Raw genomic sequence first — 23159 nt, 5'->3', positions numbered from 1 at the left:
TAAGATAAGCATATATTCTATTTGCCATCTGTCCGAGGTGGGGCAGGTATCTTCTGTTGGGCAGTTTTCTTATCTCTTCCAAGCACAATGTCTCCCTCCGGGGAGATATCTGCTGTTAATGGGCCATTGAATGGCTCACGGCATGACTGATAAAGTTACATCATCCCATTGTGAGATGCTCCACCCAGAGGGAGGAGCCAAGCATCCCTACCTGCATAAAATCAGCATTTTTTGGGACAGCAACTCAGCCTCTTCACTGGATTCCCAGAGGAAGACCAGGCCCATCCACTCTATCACCAGACCTTCAGAGAAAACTACACCCTTCTACGGGATCATCGCTTCAGCAGCATTTCATCTGCCACTCCAGGAGGAGCAGCCACCATTTAACTGGACTATCACCAACACCCTGACTCCTCAGGCTGTCAGGTTTCTGACTCTATCAGTAGTTTTGTATGTACTAATTACATTTTTTAATTCTTTTTCCTAGTAAAGAACTGTTATTCCATATCTTTGCCTGAGAGCCTTTTATCTTGAAATTGTGGTAATTTGGAGGGAGGGGGTTTACCTTTTCCATTTCACGGGAGGCCCTTGCCTTCCTTCTCAGACTCCTGTCTTTTCAAACCAAGACAGACATGCATGCTTATCAAGCAGACAGCTCTCCAGATGCCAGTATTCTGTTATCTTCTCTCTTGGCACTTTTTCCAGTTTGTATTTCCCTCCCTCAGATTGGATGAAGTCTTTCTTATGTTGTGGTTGTTTCCTCTATAGGAAAAAAACATTAAACGACCTCAATGTCATTTCTAGAGAACAAACAGTACAACTCCAAGGCTCTGAACGTTTCTTTAAAATGTCATGTTTTATTTAGTTGGTTCAGTTGTCATTAGATGAAAATTGGTTTCGCAAACAGTTTCTGTTTGTCCTGAGGCGATGTGGCGATGGTAAGAATGACATGGTAAAATTTGTTTTGAGACTGTAAAACAAAAAGCCTGAGGATCATATCCCCTGCTAGCATAAGTCTTCTTACAGTAATTGTCAGTTCATTGATTTAGTCTTCCAAAAGAATTAAATGTCTGACTTCTCTGAAGCGAAAATTACAGCCCAAACATGCCAGTTGCAAAGGAAATTGAGGTATTGTTCTGTCAACACTCTTCAGTAAGAGTGGAAAGCATCCACATCCAAAAAATGCTTTCTGTGTGACGAGCTTCATGTTTTTGTCGTATTATTTCCATATTTAAAAGGGTATTTGGGATGAGCTGGAATTTGAGGTTTAGTAAGCCATCCTGCCTCCGATTTGCAGAGTAATTTGTTTGAATTTCATGCTGTGTTCCTGTGATCCAAATGTGTGTTTCCTTCAAGATTAATTCTATTTAAAGTTTAAATAAATATGTATGTTTTCTTGGCTAAAACAAAGCTTTTAAAACTCCTGCACAGCTGAAAGGACCTTTTAGAACTGCTTTCTTGCCTGTATGTGGCAATTTTTCTACCTTAATCACAAAGGCTAAACCCTTTTGAATTTACATTACTTCCCAGCTTTCAGGAAATAAAATGTTGTTTCTCGGGAAAAATACGTTTTTGTTAAGAGCAAATGCTATCTTACAATTATCTTACAATTATTCAATTACTACACTGAATTTTGGCCAGCCTTGGAGGTGGCAGAGGCCACCTTGAGCTCCTCGTGTGCATCAGGAAATGGAATCTGTGTCTGGAGCTGTCCAGGAGACATTTGGGCGCTCCTGCTCCAGGTGACCCTTCCTGAGCTTGGGAGGTGGACAAGTGGCTCCCCAAGATCTGCTTAATAAAGAGTGTCTGTGCTGTATAAAGCACACTGAGGTCTGATTTTTGTCTGGGGACAGCACTTTCTAGTCTGACACAGTGAATAATTAGCAAAATAGGGTTGGTTTTTTTGCCTAAGACTGTACTAATTCTTCAGTCCTGTGATGGTGAATAAAAAATTAAATCTCATTTAGCTGTGATCCACCTGTGGGCTGAGCTTTGGTGTGCACGTTTGGAGTTTTCTTGCTGCTGCAAGTTTACCACAGCAATTTTAAGGAAGCACTTGTGGGACTGATAAAAGACAAAAATTCAGGAATTTTCTCACCCTGGGTCAGTAGGATAACCCTATAGATAATCCATTTTTGTGCAGAGCTGCATTTTCTGTGCATGACCACTGCTATCTGTTTGCTCCTCCCTTCAGATAAAGGCATTTAAGCCTTGGACATCTGATTTTCCTCCCTAAATGGAGATGTGAATGCAGCACTGCCCTCCTCCCTCACTCTCTGACTCTGCTCTCCACAAATAAAACTCCTCAGAAGTGACAGATGCCTAAAAGCTGCTTTTCACATTTGGGCACATGATCTAACTGGTCAAAGAGCTGGTGTCTGCACTGTAAGAGGAATAACTCCAATTTAATCCAAATATTTCAGATGTAATCCAACCATGGCATTTCTCCTTCCTGGTCTTAACGAGCACATTTATTTCCTAAAATGATCAATGTCTCATGAACCAAACCAAAGCTGTATCTGCCTGTGGACAGAGGTGGAAGCACCTCAAGCTGCAAGCACCATCAGCCCTTTAGCTGAAGTGATGATGATTTACAGCTGAGAATCTGCCCTGCAGCTCTGCATTTGGGTGGACTGAAAACTGCATACCCTGAGGGGGAGGCTGTGCTTGGAAGACACAGGGACACCAGGTTAAGCTACTTGTGCAGACATTCCAAAATCTGCAAAAAATTAAAAACCAACGTCGGCCCCAGTGAGCATAATGGCTGAACCATAAATACTTATGTTGTAAGACGAGGGAAAAGCAACACTGACAAACCTCAACATTATTAGAAACAGGCCCTTCTCCTGCCTTTTGAGAGTTAAGAAATGTTTCCTTAGGTTTTTCACTGACTTCACTTTTCTGTTAGTCCCCGATTCAATAAAGATGATGACGTTCTCACAGCAATTCCTAGATATTCTGAGAGAATCTTCATCTTTAGAGGAAATTTTGTGGTGCTTTGAACACACAAGAGGAACTGGAGGTCTGGATCCCTTTAGTTTTACCCAGAATGTGGCTGCAACTCCATAATTCCAAATCAAACACTTTATGTTCTCTGGAAACTGCTGTGAGGTTGGGCACGGTGAATATTCCTATGGCTGCCAGTAGTCATTGCAAAAGTTAGGAGGGAGATTATTGGGATTCCAAAGATTTCTAAGCTGGTGAATCAGGAGGGTAATTTCTCAGTGATGGCACTCATGTTAGTGTTTAACAGAGAAATTTGTCTGAAATTAAGTGGTGAATTCAACTCAGTGTATTTATATCACAATGGGAAAATCAAAAATTAGCTCAAGCAGTGAAAGAGCTATGGAAAGAAACAGCTTGATATAAATAAGGAAAAAGGTTTACTACTCTGTCTTTGCAAGCAAGAAGTCTCTTCAATGTCTGAACAATTTCATCACAAAGATGAAACTCACTGTGCTTCAACTGGGATAAAATCATGACCAAGTAAATATTCTGACTACACCCTGAGAGGCTGAGTCCTCCCAGGCAGCCAAAGGCTGTTGTCCATGGATCTGTCTGACTGAATCTGCTCTACTCTTTGTTTTGGGTTGAAGCAGAAGAGAATCCAAAATTAATGATCATTAATGGTGCTAGGAAACTTACTGACTGTTCAAACAGTGATAGAGCTCCACGTTTTCACAAGTCCTTAAGTGATTAAAGCAGCCAGGTTCCTCTGGCTTTTCAATGGTTTGGGCATTTACGTTGCACAATAATAATATCCAAAGTGACATGCAGACAAAGTGACAAAGCACATTCAGACTGGTTTAGCCTGGAAATTCTCTTGAGGCTGGAAAGAAGAAATCCTCAAGATCACTTTGTATAAGAGCATGTTATCCAAACATATTTTATTCATTTTAGTACTCTAATAGCCATCTGTGCAAGACAAAATCATCTACATAGAGGGAAAAGCATGGGCTTGATTGCCTGGCAGATACAGCAACTGTGATTTTGCTTAATCTTTGGAAGTCACTGATGTGGGTTTTTCAGTGTCATCACTCAAAACTGAAGAAACTTATCTCACATGCTGATAACTTTATTGCTGAATGAAAATCCTTCCAAGACAAAGTTTAAAAAGATGTTTTAGAGATAGAAGCTGCTGTTTGTTTTCAAGATGTGTAAATAAAAGCCTTCCTGGTAGTTACTGTGAATTTATGATTCTGTGACACACTGATTTGGCTGAGACATAAAAGTGCTTCCAGTATTCAGGAGTAAAATGAATGCTGCTGTGTCACTTTTGAAGCAATATTTTTATAGCTTAGAATTTGAACTTTCTATATTCCTAAAAGAAAAATACTCTGGCTTACATGTTCTAAGGCTGATCTTTGCCAAAAAGGATGTCCAGACTAGAATTTAAATCTGATGTGTGTCATGCTGGGACAGCGACCCTCCACAGACTCTGACCTTCATAGGCTCAGCAAAGTTGTGTTGTGCTGGCTAGAACAAAATTTCTATAAAAAACCGCTTCAAAATCCAAAATTTGATACAGCTCATAGTCTAAGAAGCTTGTGCCTTATGCCCAGGGCTTTATGTTGTTTTACAGTTCCTCTTTTTATGTTATGAAGCAAGCATCTAGTCCAGAATGGTGTGGGGTGGATCACAATTCCAAAGGTTTCTGTGCAAGGTTTCACTGGATATGCCTTGAGCTCTTATCCCAGGCGTATTTTTGCTTGAAGCAAATAAGTGGGAGAACAGCTCAAGGTGCAGTCTGAAAAAGATGAGGAGCCTGGGAGAAGAGGATGAAGGATTTTTTATCCTTAAGGAAGTGTCTGAGATAAATGCCATGATTGGTAGATAGTGGAATCTAGGCTGAAGGCAAGCCCTGCTGGAAAAATGATGTGGAAAGGAGGAATTTGTTACTAAAGGGGTTTATGCTCTTTAAGGTGGTGTTTAGACTCATGCTTTTTAATCTTTGTAGTCTATGCATTGCCACTGGCAAGGGAGAAGTATCTCCTTTCAGGAAAAACAAATCATCTCCCAGACTAATCTGAATTTTCACTCCAGACAATGTTTAGATGACTTGACTTTAGTTTTGCCACAAAATACTCAACATAATAAAAAAAATAAAAGTGACTTTGCTGAAATCTGCCTGATACTCTTTTGTAAACAGCAAATTCCCTTCCTCAGAAAAGGCAGTGATGGAGAATTCCATCTGCATCAGTTGCCAGCCCCCTGAGACACAGCAGAAGGTCAGACTGGACAAGATCATGGCCCCTGAGCCAAAATGATGCTCATTATCAGGCAAACAAATATTTTCCTCCCCAGTCAGAGCTGGACAGTCAGGAATACTGACCTGGGAATAGTTTATTCCACACTGGTCCAGTGCTGAATATGTCAGTGCTGTGAAAAAATGTGTGTGACTTTTTCCAACCTCCTTTTCTTATTGTTTTTATTCCCCATCTGAGGAAACTTGTCCAAGAATTTGACAGACAAACATGTTTTGAGGAAGCAATAAAAAGCTGGAGCTGAACAGTGAGTGGCCTTACAGCCCATGTCTGAGCTCGGCCACGTTAGGGTGTTTCTGGAAGTGATGTCAGGGAGTTGCTCTAAGGCCTGGCTTTGTCCCTGGCCATCCTCTTTTATTGCATTTAATGCAAAAACATTTCCCCTGCTTTGGTGCATGGCTACATTCAGATTTTCTTTCAAATGCTGCTACTACATCTACCTGTTTTTCGTGGAGCATTACCACCTCAAAATAACAGCAAATCCTTGTAAAAGCATTTTGCAAGAAAACTTCAGATTAGTGACCCCAAAATGGTCCCTTTAGGATGGAAAACTATCACTTTTCCCCAGGAAACTTAAACATACACATTTTTAATCAGTTAAATTGGGACTTTGATTAAATTTTTTTCCCCCCTCATTATGTCACAGTTGCTGTAGCTTTGGAATAGCTGAAAATCAAGTTTCATGGGGGTTGGAATTGCTGTGAACTCTTGGTTTATCTGATCAGTAGAGACACAGGGCTCTCTCCAGTGTCACAGCACCATGGCAGTGGCAGGGTAATGTCTGTGCACTGCCCTTTGAAAGGACCTGAGCTCTGCTTCCAGGGGAGTTTGGACATCTGGCTGAGGGAATTTGATGTTGCCTGAGGTGAATCCTGTCCTAAGAATGGCATCTCTGATTGCTGCTGCTGAGGAAAAGTCACACAGATTGTGGTACCGAGTTCAGGGAAGGGAATAGGTCCAAGGGGAAGAAGGCAAGAGGCAAAGGCTGTGTTCTGGTAAATTGAGAGAGAAACAAAGTGTTCTTCTCAAACAAGACAGCTTTTCTCTAGAGGTGTTATGGATGTGCTGCAGTTGTGTAGCATCACCAACTCAGATAGTGCAGCAAGAGGTGATTTGAGGTGGTTTGTCCTTGTCTGAGGGTTCTGGGAGAACAGCAAATCTTTCATTGTAGTCTGGGGTGATTTCTGGGCCGCAGTGGCAGAGGACTGGCAGAGCTTCAGCAAACACTTTGTTAGGAGGTTCAGGAAAAGGTCAGCCCTAGGGCCCATCACTGAGCCCTGCCCAGCCCTGTCAGCATTCTGGAGAGAGCAGCTGCACTGCTCCAGGGCTCAGGTGAAACCCACAGACAGCCAAGACACACACCATGTTGCCCAATTCCGTTTTTTTGGGCTTTTTCTTCCAAAACATAGATTCAGATCCTCCCAAAACACACGTGTCCCATAGGCAGGGCAAGGCTGAAACCCATGGACTGAATATTAGTCACCACTAGCCCCAAGCTGAAAAAGGAAAAAAAGAACACTATAAAAATGTCTGTGATGCATTTGGTTTTGTAAGAGGATTTAGTGGAGAGGGAGGAGGGGGAAGAAGCATTTCTCAATCCCAAATAGCTGAGTTTTCTTTTACACAAGGCTGGAGCTCTGGCATGCCCTTCCCCTTGCTCCTGTGCTGCTCAGTTTCTGTTGAGGCAGCACTGGGCATTATTTCACTTTCAGGAGCTGATCCTGCTGGATGCTGGGCACAGAGTTTGCAGAGGAATTGCACATCCTGAGCTCAGGGTGTACAGACAGAAAGCTGAGCTAAACCTGCCTTTTGTGGCTTTACAGGGTGTAACAGCACTGCCCAAAGCCCCCTCCTGATCCCAGCAAGGGCTGTTTCAGTCAGGTCACATCTGACCCTGGGTTTTTTTGATGGAGATTTCTCTGAGAACCTCCCCCTGTGGGGTCACTTCTCTTTTTTTCACTCCACAGGCAGATTTTTTCAGCCACGACAAGGTTGTAAAGGTCTTTTTGCATGCACTGGAGTATCCAGTGCAGTTGGGCTTGGTCCTTTTGCTTCTTGGGGCTAACTGCAAATGCCTTGGCACACAGCCTGCTCTGGGGAGGGCTTCTGTGGCCATGCCAGCACAGCTGGGATTTATTATAGGATGGACAACCCCATTTACCTCTTCAGCTCCACGAGCACAGGGTGCTGTCTTTGCTGCCTTCCTTTGGATGAGGTTGGTTCAGTGTCAGCTGCAGCCAAAGCTGAATTTTTCCATCCATGTTTAGAAAGAATTGCCTTTCCCCCTGCTTCCCTACACTGCCTCCACAGGAGTTGTCTCAGGATGATGTGAGGGTGGGAGAAGGGAAGAAAATGGAAACAATCCTGAGCCCTGACAGAAATCAACCTGCTTTAAAGAATTTAAGGGAATGGTGACTGGGCTTAAGTAGATCAGTCTGATAGTGCCTGCCTCTGTAGGTCTCGTGTCCAAGCAAAAGTGGATTACGTGTCATGCTAGGGCTGGGTTCTTTAAAGGGTGCTGGAGAAAGTAAGCTCTAAATGCCACAGAAACCTTTGCAAATCTTAGTGGCAAACAATTACTGCTCTTGTTTCTTCTTCCCTTGACTGAATCTCTGTTTTTCTCTGAGACAGTTGACAGACCTTAAATCTGTTAAAAAATCATCTTTCCCTTTTCTTGGACATCTGAGGTCCCTTTTAATGTTTTACAGTTAATGTTTTTTACACTGCAGCTTCAGCTAACGCCTGTGAAGACACACAGCTAATTAACAAACCCTCTGAATATCTTTCTCCCTGTTTATAACCAATACTGCATAACTTCTAGTTCATGAATATTGGCCCTACTCACACCAGGAGATGCATGTTCAGAGCTAAGGGGATTTTCTCCTTTAGCTAAATTACTCCAAGAGTCACTGCATGTGTCAGTGCACAGCCTGCTGTACTTTCAGGGGTGCATCTGGTCTCAAATAAAACCCATCCTTTCTTTTTTAATATTTTTTGTTTAATTTTATGGAATTGTGGCAGAACAACACACAAACCATTTCATGGCTCCAGTGAAATGGGCGTCTGTTGTGTCCCATGGTTCACACTGTTTTGCAAAACTTCTGTCATGGTGCAATAATTACTTGGAGTAGTCTCAAGCTGTGTTGCTGGAGTCCTACAGGACTGACCCATCCGAATTTTCCTTGCTGATCGGATGAGGGGCTAGGAAGGCACCTATGGGAATTCTGTAGGATCCCGCCTGGGGTAGGATTGCAAGCCAGTGACCAGGTTGCTCTGTTACAAATAAAGGGACCGCTTAAAATCAGGAAAAAAGGGGTTTGTGAGCCACTTTATTCAGTGTCTGAATGTCAGATATTTCAAGCCTGCACAGCAAGGATGGGAGGTGACACAACCAGACTTCTGTCATGTAAATGAAAGCCTGGTAGGACAGTGAGGGCATCAGGGCTTTCAGCAGAACCATGAGGCCCTGAAACCTCCACCCTCACTTCCAGGCTGTGCCCAGCCCAATTAGAGCTCTGCAGATGGTGTTTATTTCGTTGTGTGCATGTGTGAGGGGAGAACTGGGGAGAGCTCTGCCTCTGGGATGCTCCCTGCAGGCACAAATACTGCAGCAACTGCTTTGATTGTGGTGGGACGTCAGAAACGGGGTGGCTGTCAGGCGTTAATGGTGTGTAGTAGGATCCTGGAACTGCCTTTAAACGTTTCCTTGGAAATGGGAAGATGTTTCTCTCCTTCACAGCACATCTGATGCAATATGATCCTGAGAAAAAGCATTGGGGTTAAACCATTGTGTTTGCAAAGAAGGAGGTTCTGGTGGAAGTCACAGCCCCGGTGCTTGGTGCTTAGGCAGCAAGAGAGAGAAGGGACTGGGGCTCCTGAAGTGCCTGGATCACATCTCATGTGATGTGTGTGATGTCTCCTCCTTGTAATTGCTCTGATAGTAACTGGCTTGGTCCTCAACTACCCTAAATTGGGAAAATTATATATCCTAACTGCTGGGAGCATTATAGAAAAATACATTTTTTTAATTATATATATATATATATATTCTTTTTCATTTCTATTTTTTACATGCTTGGGGCAACCAAAAACGCTTAAAGATCCTCACAAGGACTGCAGAATAATATATTGAAATAGTACATTTCTAACTTGTGTTGGGGGAATTGTGGCTTAGCTAGATAAAAGTATTCCTAAGAATTTACTATATGGCATAAGTGGTGAAAATCACAAAGCCCAGAAGAGAGCAAAGAGCTGAACTGAGCTCTAGGCTGTGCCTCAGTGTTACTGTGTTTCATCTGAGCCACACAGTGACAGTCACCATAGAAGCTGTTACAGTGACAAGAGAATGAATGACAAAAGAAACAGAATTGTGGCACTTTCTTACACTGCTCTTTAGCCCTGAACTCCAGAGCTCTTAGGTGGTTTAATCAGAAAGGATCTGGAGAATTTGGTGGCTCTGGTGGAAGCAGGGAGGTGCTGTTTATGAGCTCTGCTGTTCCATGTTTGCTTTGGACCCCAGCTCTCAGCAAATGCTGATCTCATCCATAAATTTTGGCAGTTGGCACATGCTGCTCTGTTTTTCCTCTGAGGACTTTGTGAGATGCAAGACACACACTTCAATTAAAAAATGGCAGTTTAATGTGGTTATTTTTGTCAAAACAAGCCAAATAAGGTCTTTGTAATACACAACAGTGCTTAATTTCTTTCTAAAACTAATTAAAGTTTTGGATTCCACTAGTGACAGAAAAGTTTGGACAGTTTTAACCCCAATGGCTCCATTTATCCCTCATTTATTATTCTAACAAAATAACATTTTGAAAGGAAAAACAAACTAGAAATTATTAATGCCAGAGATGCCAGGAAATGAGATATAAAACTGAATCTAGCCCACGTGGGTGTGGGATTTGTGCTACCACCACGAAAGCCAAGTGGCCAACTGATGTCCACCCCTGCAGCTAGGTGGATTTACATCTCTGAAGTGCTAGCCTGGAGCTGCTGCTGCCATTCCACGTCAGGGCATCCAGGGAGGCTGAATGAATCTGTCCTTGATGCTGATGAGCATCTTGTGCGTGCTCAGTGTTCCTCGTCAGCACCATTTTGTTACTCAGATTTTTGTTAAGGTCTCTTAATATGCTTTGAATTTTCTCTAAGTGCAGACAGGTGAGAATTCCTGACAGGACAGCAGTGTCATGCAATGATCAGTTGCTTGTTTCCCAAAAGGCATTTAAAATGTCAGCTGTTATTGAATGAGAAAAGTCTCATGCCAAAAGTAGAATTTCCTTAAGGAGAACGGCTGCAGCTCTGTGAATTCCGTGCTGTGAGCTGATTTCAGGTGCCATTGGCTAAACCAGCCCAGGTTTTAAAACCATCAGCTGGGCACTGAGGTGGTTCTTTTCTCTGGAAATGAGTTCATCTGGCACTGATTTGTCAGAGTCACATCAGAGAGATGCCTGTGGTCTGTAGCCACGCTTGGGTTGCAGTCCTGCTATTTTGGGATCATCATCTTTAGTTACCAAAGGGCAGAGAGAATCCATAGGTAAGGAGCACAGCTCCTTCCTCTGCTGCTGATGGCAGACAGGACAGACTGCAGGAAATCTGGGGTCTCCTGCTGTTTTGAGATGAGATGGAGTTATTTATTCTGCATTTCTAATGCTTGGATATAGGATCATCTCCACAGTGTTGGAATGTAGGGTTATTAAACTTTGAAGGAGCAGAATTTCCTGCCACTGCCTGCTCTGCCATCTTCTCAGCCAGTCAGGAGGAGCAGTGACTGGCAGGAGAGTGTCAGGAGCAGTCACTGGGTTGAACCCTGCAGTTAGGAATGGTCCCGTTCCTTTTTGCTGAAGTGCTGGTGGGAGGTTCCCTCTCCATTCAGCAGGACACCTCTGCCAAGGACTTTGTGGGGACAAACACATCACTGCTGCAAAATGCACCCCTGTGGCTTTCCCACGGTCCATGAACAGAGAGGTTCTCCCTGCAGTGCCAGGGGAAATCCAGGGAGGAGCAGGGAGACGTCCCAGGAAGATCCAGCCATGCTCTGGTGGGAATCTGCATGTGGAGAGAGGTGGAGCCAGGAAAGGAGGGACAAATAGTTCTAACAGGAGCCAGAGCCAGGAGAGTTATGAGACCCAGAGAATAAAAGGTGTGCTTCACAAAGAGCTGTTCTCCTCCTGCTGGGGTGCTGAGGGGTTGGGGTCCCTGCAGTGACCCAGGCTCTTGGTGAAGGAGGGTTTCCAGTGTGTCAGCCAAAGGAGTGGCAGTGAAGATGATGCCTTGGAGTGGCTACCCAGAGCAGAGGCCAGACAGAGTTAAAAAAAATAAAGTGGGTATTTATTAAAGGCCTTTAACAGGTTCACCTTGGGCAGTGCAGGAGCCTGGCAGAGGCTACACCCAAGATGCACGGTGGTCAGGAGATTTTTGGGCAGATATAAGTTTGGTCTATTTGCACATCAGAGGTTCATTTTCCAATTACAGCTTCAGGTAATGAAGTCACATTGCCTCAGTTTGCTTCCTCCCAATTTACTTTTGTTGCTACTTCTCAGGCCTGAGGCTGTGATGGTGGCCTTGAGTTCCAGGCCCAGAGGAATTGTTTTGTCTCACCCAAGTGTGAAGACAGTAGTTAACACTTTATATGAAGTGTAGAGTTATGCACTATTGCAGCACAGGATTTGAAAAATATAAAGGCTAAAATCTTAAGGCAGCATCCCCCCCTTTAGAGGCTTGACAAGGAGAAGCTCAGAGCTCAGGTGTCAGCAGCATCAATTCCTGCTGCTCTTCTTGACTGGAAGGATGCTGGGATCATTTGGGGAGTAGAATCCAGCAACCTCCAGCAATCTCTGGTTTGCTTTGCCAGGACCTCTGTGAAGACCCCCACCTGCTTGTGGATGGAATGAGCTCCCACGACTTCCACCAGGGCAAGCTGGGGAACTGCTGGTTTGTGGCTGCGTGCTCCTGCCTGGCTTTGAGGAAAAGCCTCTGGCAGCAGGTGGGTGATGGGTGTGTGTGGTGCAGGAAATAAAGCTAATAAACCAAGCTAACCTTGGTTGTTTTCTCCCTAGGACTAACAAGGGGTGAATTTTGGTGGATCCAAATCTTCCCTTTCTTTAACATGTCCTGGGGCAGTCTGCCCTGGGAATAAAGCTCAGCACAGTGCACTTGCTGAACTTCCCTTCCATGGTTCCTCAGGTGATTCCAGACTCTAAGGAGCAGGAATGGGACCCCAAAAACCCAAGGAAATACGCTGGGATTTTCCGTTTCCGTTTCTGGCGCTTTGGAGAGTGGACAGAGGTGGTGGTGGATGATCTGCTGCCAACAGAGGATGGGGAGCTCATCTACTGCCGTTCCAACGTGAGAAATGAATTCTGGAGTGCTTTGCTGGAGAAAGCTTATGCGAAGTATGAGCTGGTTCAACGTCCTTGCAGTCCTCAGTGTTGTCCCTTTGTCTGTTTTGTCTTTCAATTCTATCAGACTTTCCATAGGTTTTAGTTTTGCTGCTGGTAGAGAACCTAAAAAAGACTGAGAACTCCTTCTTTAATCTCTGTTAAGGATGTAAATCATAAAGGAGTGCAATGCAGTCTACTCCAGCAGCCCAAATCCTTAAGGATCCTAGAAACCAGGGAAGATTTATCTGCAGTCTGCTCAGGCTTTTTTGTTCTGTTCTGTTTTGTCCTTAGTGAGACACAAACATGTTCCCTACATTCAAGCCAAATTAGAGCACTTGTTCCAGGCCCCTGTAAACTGGGAATGTTCTCTGTTGCTCCCAGGCTGGCTGGATCCTACCAAGCTCTGGATGGAGGCTGTGCTGCAGAAGCCCTGGTGGATTTCACTGGAGCAGTGGCAGAATCCATTAATTTGGAAGAGGGCAAATATGGTGAGGTTATTTCTGAGCAGATGAAGCTGTTTGAAGACTTGATGAAAGTGCATAAAAGAGGAGGGTTCATCAGCTGCTCCATTTCGGTGAGTACAGAGAGCTGGATTTTAAGGATTTATTTCAATGAAAATATTCTGGAAGAAATACCATTATTAGGATATTGAGTATGTCCTTCCTTTGCATGTTTGGAAAAGCTTTCTATGGAGAAATCTAGCAAGTGCTTCCAGCTCCAGGAGCCACTAAACACAATCACAACTTCCTGTGCTGCCACTTCACTTTGTGACTGAAATTTTTTTTTCTGAATGGTCACAGTTGTGAATTGACCTGAGGTAAATCCACCCTAATTTACAGAGCAGATAGCAGCATTCAACTGCTTTATTTCTTAGAGAAATCTCTTCGGAGAAAACAGTTCTGGCACAGAGCTGCTGAGGCTTCTTGACTGTGGTTGTGCCAGTGCAGCCAGGGTAGCAGTGGAGCTGAGTGAAAGGCTGAGCTCACCTGGTTATTCAGGTAATGCTGTTTGATATTGAATATACTGAATAATCTCCCCACTGGAATTAACCTGCAGAACTCCTGTGCTGGCTGATGTGAGGCTCAGGTATCTCAGTGCCCACATTAGGAGGCCGTGGCCCTGAAGTTCCCTTAGTCAGTAGAGAGGGGATGGTTTCTGAGGAAGATTTACCCCTCTCCAGTCCTGTGCTAGAGGATGGATGAATAACAGCTCCCAAAGGATGCTCTGTGCTTCACGAAGCACCTATGGCCCTGCCCCTGGCCACAGGAGGCAAACATTGACAGCAGGACTGAGCTCCCCTTCGGTGTGAGTCTGCAGTGTCAGGCCCTGGCTGGATGGTGCTGAAACCCTCACCTTGTCCACAGCTGTTATCACATCTGAAGGGCTAACAAACTGCAGTGGCACCTGAATATTTCCTAAAAAATTGCTTTTAAATGATTTTTTAAATCATTTATCGTGAACCATTAATCCAGCAGCCCTCAGAAAAGGGATCATTTTCTAGGAGCTGCAGGGTTGGCGTCTAAGTGCACTTCAGCATCTTCCTCCCGTGGCCCCTGCTTCAGTTTAAGGCCTTAATCTTAGTTAAATCACTTAAATATTTTGCTTTAATTTCCCTATCTGTGAATGAAGATGATTCACTCAGAAATTCTTGTGAGTATGAAGAGAGTTGTGGAATTGTCACGAACAGCAGAAAATCAGCTGGTTTTGGAGGTTCCTGAGAATGTTACCAGGGCCTGGCACCAAAGAGGAACACCTGGTACCTTCTGGGACACAAACTTTAACCTGAGATACAACAGGGACTGTCCCTTCCACCAACATCAGGAAACAGCTCAGAAACAAAAGCTTCAAGGTCTTTGGGTTTTGTTTTACCTTTTTTTATAAGGCCTGAATTTTTATTTGCAAGAATTCCATCTGATTTGCTCAGAGCAGGCTGGCAGAGCAGACTGCCTGGTGTGAACTGGTACTGCAGACATTGTTTCCAGAATGATAGGTTGCTCCCAAATTCTAGAGCAGTTCTGTTTCTTAACAAGAATCTGGTGAGGTGATTGACTCAGTACAGGCAGCTGCATTTTAAAAAGCAATTAATTAGGAAATTGTAATGCTTTCACTGATTCCTGGCATTTTGTTTCTGCCTTCCAAATAAAACACAAATGCTTCTAAACATTGATTACAGAGAGGCCATTCCTAAGTTTGCCTTCCTTTGTCACTTTTTGATGTAATATACACGCAGTGGAGCTTGCTAGGTGTAGAATATTTTATACTCAAGTGGCTTCATTGCTGCCTTACAAACATGTCATCATTTGCCTTGGATTACAGAATGGCCCTGAGCATCACCATGTGGAAATCTGAACCGACAGGAGATGCTTCAATCTCTCATTTGAATAAAGAAATAAATAAGTATCTTCAGAATGAGGTGGGAAAGGCCAGCAGTGAGCAAAGCCTGGGGGGTAGTAAAGGCAGCAGGAGAAGTTACAGACTCCCGTGCTGTCAAGGACTCCTTGTTTGCTTTTAGTTGTGAAAAATGCCAGTGGAAGTGTTACCCTGGAGGGAGCCCAGAGCCGCGGGGATGTCAGCCAGGCTGGGGAACACTCGGGCTGAGTCTCTGGGAGCTGTTGTTGGCGAGAGGCACAGAGGGCTTGGTGACACTCTCACAGTTGCCAGCCCATCTGTCAGTTCCAATTTGATAGGAATTTCTCCACTCCCCTTTTTTTTTTTTTTTTTTTTTTATGTACGTTTCATACCTGTGGAAAGTCCTTGTTTTTATTGAACTATTCTTATATTTATACTAATATATTAATGTGTAATGATTAAAATATATTTAAATATTTGCATTAGTAACACCAAGAGGCCATACCTCTTGCTCTCTCCACCACAGCCAAGGCTTGATTGAGCATTAATTAGGTAATTACAGGGTTACACACTGCACTGAGTCAAATCTTCCTTCCTTGGTGTCCAAGAGAATGTGATTCCAGGCCCTGTGGGTGATGGGTGAGAGAGACTCAAGGGTGGCTTAGCTGGATTCAGGGAGGGTGTGAAGAATCTGGACCATCAAAACAACTCCAACATTTTTGTATGGTGCTGCTTTTCTGGCTTTAGATCAGGATTTGGATGCAGTAAATGAAATTGTGCTCTTTTTCAGAGCTGGACTACTTTTCTGTATTCTTAGATCAGCATCTGATCAGGCCCAGGTCATCAAACAGGACAGTTTAGGGACAGTTTAGGGACAGTTTAGGGACAGGATGATCACTGCTGGAAACTGAGACTCTTATGTGGAGTTTCTGATGAGCAAACCCAATTCCTAAAGCACCCTACAGATCTTCCTTTTGCCACGGAAGAGAGCCCTGCCAGGAGTGAGTGAGGTACAGGACACAAATGGCTTGCAAGTTTTTTCACTTGTGCCTGTGCTCTCCCATTTTTACCCACTGCCAGTAGTTCTCCCTGGGTATGATATTTATTCTGACACAAGAACAACCATTGGATCACCAGCTAAATTCATGAGTGCCCAGGTGAGAACACCAGTCTGGGCACAACCACAGCCATCAGAAGAGCCATTTGGTAGAGATGCCAAGATTTTGGAAGGGCTGATTTTCCATCTCTACCTCTGAGGCCAGGAGGAGACAGACTGGCTGCAGCAGGCAGGATTCCCCTGTGCCCTGGCACTGGAATTGTCTGGCACTACCAACACCACACTAGTGAGCCCCTAGTTCTGACTGCCAGTGCTGTTCTTATTATGCATAGTGAAATCACTCAGGGAAGAGAATGAAAACCAGATTTTTTCTTGCACTTGGAGCTGTCAGGCTCCTCAGAGACATGAGTTCTTTTTGTTTCACTGTCATTCTTCATGCCCAAGGAGGCCCCTGGCCGGCCCAGTGAAGCAGAGACAGGCATGGGGCTGATCGTGGGCCATGCCTACTCCGTGACTGCCATCAGGAAGCTGCGCCTCGGGGAGAGCCTCGTCTTCTCCTTCAAGGCAGAAAAGCTGTTCATGATCAGGCTGAGGAATCCCTGGGGCAAAAAAGAATGGCACGGTGCTTGGAGCGACAGGTAAGAGCTGCAGACCCAGTGTCAAAGGGGGGAAGCTGTGCTGGGCACTGGAATTTGTGGGTAAACACTGGTGGAACAGCCATACTCAGAGATGGCTGGAGCTCTGTGCATCTCTGCCCATTTTCCTCTGAGAAAATGAGCATGTCCTGGAGGAGTCTATGGCCCCCTGGACCTTATTTACTGTTTACATCATTCTTCTGGCCCACTGGAACGTGGGGGGAAAAACAGCTCATGAGTCAAGAACATGAGGCTCGTTCCCAGCTTCACCACCCAGTGTGTCTGGGACTCAGTTTCTCTTCTGTCATTTCCAGCTGCTGGGGATGGTAAAAGTCTTGTAGATAATTTAGGTGGCTGGTGAAAAATGCTGTAAAAGTGCCATATTTGTGATGTCTTTCTGATTAACTTTCTAATGAATTTTCTTCTGGGCCATAGGCTTAGCAGGTACCTCCACAGCAAGAGAAATGATTGCTGGAGGGGATGTCTCCCATCATGGGTGATTTATACATGAAAAATATGTGACAGCTCAGCACTGGGCTCACCAGCTAGCATTTAGTATTTAGCAATGCAGTGTCCTTATCGTCAGCATATTAATTTCTTATAATCCATGCTTTAGCTAGCAAAAATCTACTACTTTCAGAGAGATTGGTCTGGGCGAAATGCAGAGAATGCACAAAAGAGCTGCTGTGTCTTGCCCAGCTGAAGCCCTTAGGGCTCTCCAGTAGCCTGGGTCTGGCACAGCTGCCACTCGTGCCAGCACTGAGGACTCTGACGCTGGCCCATGGCTTTTGGCCTAGCAGAATTAAATTGACAATTTCCAAATAGGTTAAGCAAATGTCTGTTAGGGTGAGCAGCCTCCCTTCCCTCCTTCCAGCCACCTTCAGCTTTAGCCTCCAGGTGCTTTTGGAGGGGCAGCGAGGAGCTGTGGCTCTGTTTGCCTGGTGTGACCCAGCAGGAGCAGGGTCTGGTTCGGGTTTCTGCAGGAGGCTGCTGGAATTTAGGGGCTGTGCTGCCCTGCAGCAGCAGGTGCCTGCAGGGGCTGTGTGCCTGGAGGCTCTGGGCACTGGAATATTCCTCTGCAAACTGGACACCGTGCTCAGGCTCCAGCAGATTCTCCTCAAAGCCCCCCCGGGGAAATCTCAGACCTCAGGCCTGTTTTATTAAGGTGATTAAAAGACAAAGAGAATACTCTGGTCTAAGTGAAGTGTTCAATAATCTCCCGAGGAGGAAAACCAGGTTTCATTTGAGGGGCCTTCAGGGAATGGAGTCAATCTCCTGTGACCTTGGAAACCAGCTGTTTAAGTGTTTAAGAGTCCTAATGGAGGGTGTGACAAAGGAAATCAATAAAGTTCTGCTCTAGCTGAGCCTATTTCCTATTAATCTCTTTCTTTTTTAGTAGCTTTCAAATCAATTAATGTTTTAAAACTCCTCCTGAAAGCCTCACACTTTCATCAATATCATCTGCCCTTTCAGTACTCTGATATTCTTTTTAAAACCATGGACCAGGAGAGATTTTTACTTAATTTTTTTTCCCAGGTGACAGTTTTTATTTTAAGTTATTAATCATCTTTATTGTCTTGTTTTTTTTTTTTTTTTTTTGTCTCTTTTTAAAAAATTATTTCCTTTTAGTTCTGAAGAGTGGAAGAAAGTCAGCGACTCTGAGCGCAAGAATTTGGGGCTCACCGTTAAGAACGATGGAGAGTTCTGGTGAGTGGGAGGGATGGGAGGATTTGGAGACACTGGCTACTCTGAGTAACTGTCATTAATCTGCCATTTAACAGCTTCAAAAACAGATGGATAAAGTTATCCCAAAGTCTGTTTCTTACAAACTCCCAAGGGATGACAGGGAAGAATAACAAAAATGGATTTAAAACTAGTAGAAGAAAATTAGCAGCTCTCAGAATCTATTGTCTGTATTTAGGATAATCTCTCAGAAACCAGGAGAGCATGTGCTGGTTTACATGACACAATGCCCAGTGTTGAACACTGTTTAGACCAGTTAAATTTGGAAATGGGTAAAAATGTCTGCATTTCACACCCTGTTTGCTGAGGTCTGTGCCTGCTGTAGGTCAGCCATGGCTGAGGCATCTAAAAATAGAGCTGCATCCAGTGAATTTTGATATTTGTAGGGATTTTCCAGCATGGGAATGAGAAGTGTTCATTCTCTATACAATGTCCAGAGCTCTATTAATTTTGACCTTGCTTAAAGCTTAGATCCTGAGCCCAGCAGGTCCTTCAGGAGATGATCAATATTGCATCACGCGAGCTGGCAGGGCTCAGTGTGAAAGTAATTCTGTTGGCTTTGTCAGGACTGGCAGCTGCAGGGTTTGGCTCTGGGCCATGAATAAGCCAGACCATGATGGTAATTCAAAGAGCCAGGCTGTTTTTCTGTTGCTCTGCAGTCCAGCCCGTTCCTTTTGCAGGCACAGGTGAGACGGGGTTAAACAAAAGCTCTGTCCAGAGTGCAGAGGTTGGAGTCGTGCTCAGGGACAGATGTGACAATAAGGGCTGTAATAATGAGGAGTGGATCCTGCTTTAATTGAAGGTGATGTCTTTGGCTTTTGTAAAATGTGTTATCAAATCCAGCCTGGGAGCTTCAACCAGTCCTTTAGGCTTGGGAGATGCAACAGGACAGATCCTGATCTGACCAAACACACTGAGTGATGCTGCTCTGAATTAAGCTCTAAAACTCTGTGATTGTGGCTTCACGAGTATTTCCACATGGAAAGCTTTCCAGTGAATCAGTTTGTCCCCTGGACAGCTGAGCAATGCTTCCTCTTCAAATTACTGGAAGATTTTGTGTTTTGTTTTAGCTCTTTGCGTGAATATCACTGTTTATTTTTAAACAAACCATTACTTCCCTGGTGTTCTGTGGAGCAGGATGACGTTTGAGGACTGGTGTAAGAATTTCACAGATGTGGACATCTGCAGGACTGTGAACACCTCCTGCTTCAGCCTCCACAAGACCTGGGAGAAGGAAATTATGTATGGGGCTTGGGCAAAGCATCCAGAGCCTCTGCTGAACCGATCTGGGGGCTGCTTTGATAACAGAGAGACCTTCCTGCAGAACCCCCAGGTGGGAACCCCTGTGTTTTGTGAGGTATTTGATAACAGAGAGACCTTCCTGCAGAACCCCCAGGTGGGAACCCCTGTGTTTTGTGAGGTATTTGATGACAGAGAGACGACCTTCCTGCAGAACCCCCAGGTGGGAACTCCTGTGTTTTGTGAGGTATTTGATGACAGAGACCTTCCTGCAGAACCCCCAGGTGGGAAGTTTGGTGAGATATGGAAGTGAACCCACTTTAGCTGGGGCTCCTGAAGTATCCACCCTGTTTAGGAGTTGGCAGTGACTACCAGACAAAAATCTCATTGCCCTGGGAGTGTGCTGTTACTGCATGTTTCATTATTTTGGTTCAATTTCTCAGAAGAGTATGGATATTTGTTTAGGACTGATCATGCTTGGGGCTGGTGAGTCACACACACAACAAAATTACTGACGTCCTGCCTGGACTTCTTTCATTCTCCCAGTCACAGAAAGGCAGCAAGTCTGATTTTGTAATGACAGAACTCACTTAACCCCCTTAAACAGCTTGGGGATTTGATCCACTGTATTAAGTTAGCATGCCTTGGCATTAATGAAAGATTCTGATCTCTACCCCAAGCTCACCCTCTCATCAGCATTACAGAATTTCCCTTGTCTCATCCTACCTGGTCATTTCAAGCTATTCAGTTTATCTGTACATCCATTCCTACTCCCTTTCCCACCTTCCTGCCCTTCTCTCTCCCAGCACATGCAAATTCAGACATAGACTTCTGTTACTGCCTGTGGGGTCTGGGCACTTACTCTGTTAGTTACTACTCTGAATATCGATCTTTCTGTCCAGATTAATTAAAGATATTTTTGGATCTGCTTCTCTGCACTTGCAAGGGAGGTTTCTGCCTGCAGCCTGTGTTTGCAGAGCAGGATGGAGCACTGGAGCAGTGCAGCCTCTGCTGCTCACATCAGATCTCAGATTCCCAGCTCACCCTGCAGTTCTTCACTGCTCTGCCTTCTGTCAGTGCCTCATTTCCAGGGGGTGATGTAATTCAGGTATTGCCCTGTGAGATTCTGGATGTGTTCCCAGAGCTTGTCTGGTCTCATTTGTAAGTGTTTAGCTGTCACAGAGAACAAAATGCACATGTTCCAGCTGAGTGCCATGCCTGATGCCGTGGAAGGCCTCTGTATTCCAGTGTTTCCTCTGGGCCAGTTGATTAAAAGGCTCTTGGCAGCACTGCTGGAACACATTTGTGTTATTTTAGGGCCATTACAGGTTACTGTGGCACAGCCCACCATAATCTAGAGATAATCTCTGTTCTCCTGGCACTGAGGCCTCCTGTGAGGTTTGTCTGTGCAGAGAGGGATTGTGACGCTTCCAGTTCCTTTGATAAGGCAGTTTCAACCAAGTATTTGTGTATTCTGCAGTCACCTGCTGACTTCTAGATCACTGCCCATTGAGAGAGCCGAAGTGCCATCAGAAGCAGGTCACAGTTGCAGAGCTGTCACCAGACCAGGAGAACTTTCCTGGTTCCCCTTGTTGCCCTTCCACCCCTCCATGGCCTTGGAGCACCCTGGGCTGCCTGAGGGGGTAACCTGTGTATGCTTCAGCAGGGACAGGAATTAAAATGTGCCTTACTGGGTGTTGCTGCAGCTTTATATCTCACTTTTTAGGTTCCCTTACAGCCCCTGGGACTCTCCCAGGGCCCTGTGCTTTCTCTGCTGCAGTAAGTGATATAAAACACAAATCAGAGCTTGGGATGGGGCCTTGTTCAGCAGAGCTCCAAGGCAGAGGGATGTGGATGGTTCTGGAGCCAAGGCAATCTCAATATCCACCTCAGAGCAAAGCTCAATAATTTGTTTTTTAGCAGCAGTCGAAGGAAAAGGGAGGAGGGAATTGAGCCAATGATGATATTCCTCTCCATGGTGCCAGGGAATTTCTGCTTAAATCAGAACATGTGGTGCACGTGGTACCCAGCTGTGCACTGCTGCAGGTTTATGTTTCTATTTATTTTCTTCACATTTAAATGTCTTTGAGGATGGGAGAGTACAGCATCTGTCCAAACGTGGGGTAAATAATGTCCTCTTCCCTCCGCTGGTCCTGACAGCTCAGGTTTGCCCTCTGCATGCACAGTGCAAAATTTAAAGGACTCTCTAATAATGAACAAATTAATTAAATTCCTTGTCATATAAAGAAACACCTGTCTGACCTTCTTTTGTTCATACTTATGAACTGGTCTGGTAGTGATTTTTAGTGATGTAACTGTTCAAATCAGATTTAGTAAGATGGGAACGGCTGCTTAAACTTGAGATAAATTCCTTTGATTTGTCTTAAACCCAAGTTGACTCAAGTTTACTGTAAACAGTTTGGATAAAATATTTGTATGTTAGAGGTGCAGGAGTCTTTCTTAGCTGTTTTTTACTGGGTATTCAGGAAAACTGAGAAGTCCAAAATTAGCATTCCTGTCATTCTCACATTAAATAGGAACTGTAGATGCAGAACAAAGTGCCTTTTAAATAAGATTTCAAAGATTCCTTCATGTACAGGCCCTATATAAAGATGTTTGAAATTTACAGGCACTGTTTAGTTAAAAGGAGAATAAAAAATTATCTAAGACCCCATGTGGAGTCTGTTGGTTTGTTTTTCTAATCTCATTCCTGATTTACAGCTAAATAAAACTTAATCTTTTGTCTTTTGCTTTCAAGTGAGGTGTCCTCCTGCTGACTCCAGTTATTTTGTAGCTTTGTCCCAGGCTGTCTTTTATGTGAGTTCATAGAATCAGAGAGTCATGGAATGGTTTGGGTTGGCAGGGACCTTAAAGCCCATCCCATCCCATCCCATCCCATCCCATCCCATCCCATCCCATCCCATCCCATCCCATCCCATCCCATCCCATCCCATCCCATCCCATCCCCTGCCATGGGCAGGGACACCTTCCACTGTCCCAGGTGCTCCCAGCCCTGTCCAGCCTGGCCTTGGGTACTTCAGGGATCCAGGGGCAGCCACAGCTGCTCTGGGCACCTGTGCCAGGGTCTCCCCACCCTCACAGGGGAGAATTTTTTCCTAACATCCAGTCTAAACCTACCTTGCTTCACCTTAAGGTCATTCCCTATGTCCTATCACTAAGATTACCATGTTCATCAATACCTTTTATTTACCTGCTACTTTTGATTGTAAGATCCTTTTTATTAGCATTCATTTTCCAGCTGTGAATTGCTGGGAATGTCTGTTCCATGGAGAACTCTCCTTCCTCCCCCAGATGTATTCCCATTTGCCTCCTTTGTATGCACACATGTCTTGGTTTGAAAAGACAGGTGGCTGCTAAGGAAGGCAGGACCTCCCCTGAAATGGAAGATGCAAACCCCCTCCTCTGAATCGTTATAATTTTGAAATTAAAGGGGGCTCTCAGGCAAAGATATGGGAGCAAGAATAACAGT

At 44.5% G+C, this 23159-nt stretch overlaps 1 protein-coding gene across 1 annotated transcript in view; it reads left to right on the top strand.

The window, feature by feature from the left end:
* The window catches only part of LOC128795234 (calpain-5-like), a 50250-nt gene that overhangs the window by 18692 nt on the left and 8399 nt on the right, over positions 1–23159 (top strand). Inside the window, exons 5-10 of the mRNA XM_053955843.1 lie at positions 12118–12249; positions 12450–12658; positions 13028–13220; positions 16497–16690; positions 18317–18394; positions 19568–19763. Of these exons, the coding sequence (XP_053811818.1) occupies positions 12118–12249; positions 12450–12658; positions 13028–13220; positions 16497–16690; positions 18317–18394; positions 19568–19763 (1002 nt within the window). The remainder of the gene's footprint in view (positions 1–12117; positions 12250–12449; positions 12659–13027; positions 13221–16496; positions 16691–18316; positions 18395–19567; positions 19764–23159) is intronic.

Source organism: Vidua chalybeata, chromosome 14, assembly GCF_026979565.1.
Source record: "Vidua chalybeata isolate OUT-0048 chromosome 14, bVidCha1 merged haplotype, whole genome shotgun sequence".
NCBI classification, from domain to species: Eukaryota; Metazoa; Chordata; class Aves; order Passeriformes; family Viduidae; genus Vidua; species Vidua chalybeata.
The sequence above is the reverse complement of the archived record's forward strand: the minus strand, read 5'-3'. Positions and strand labels throughout refer to the sequence as shown.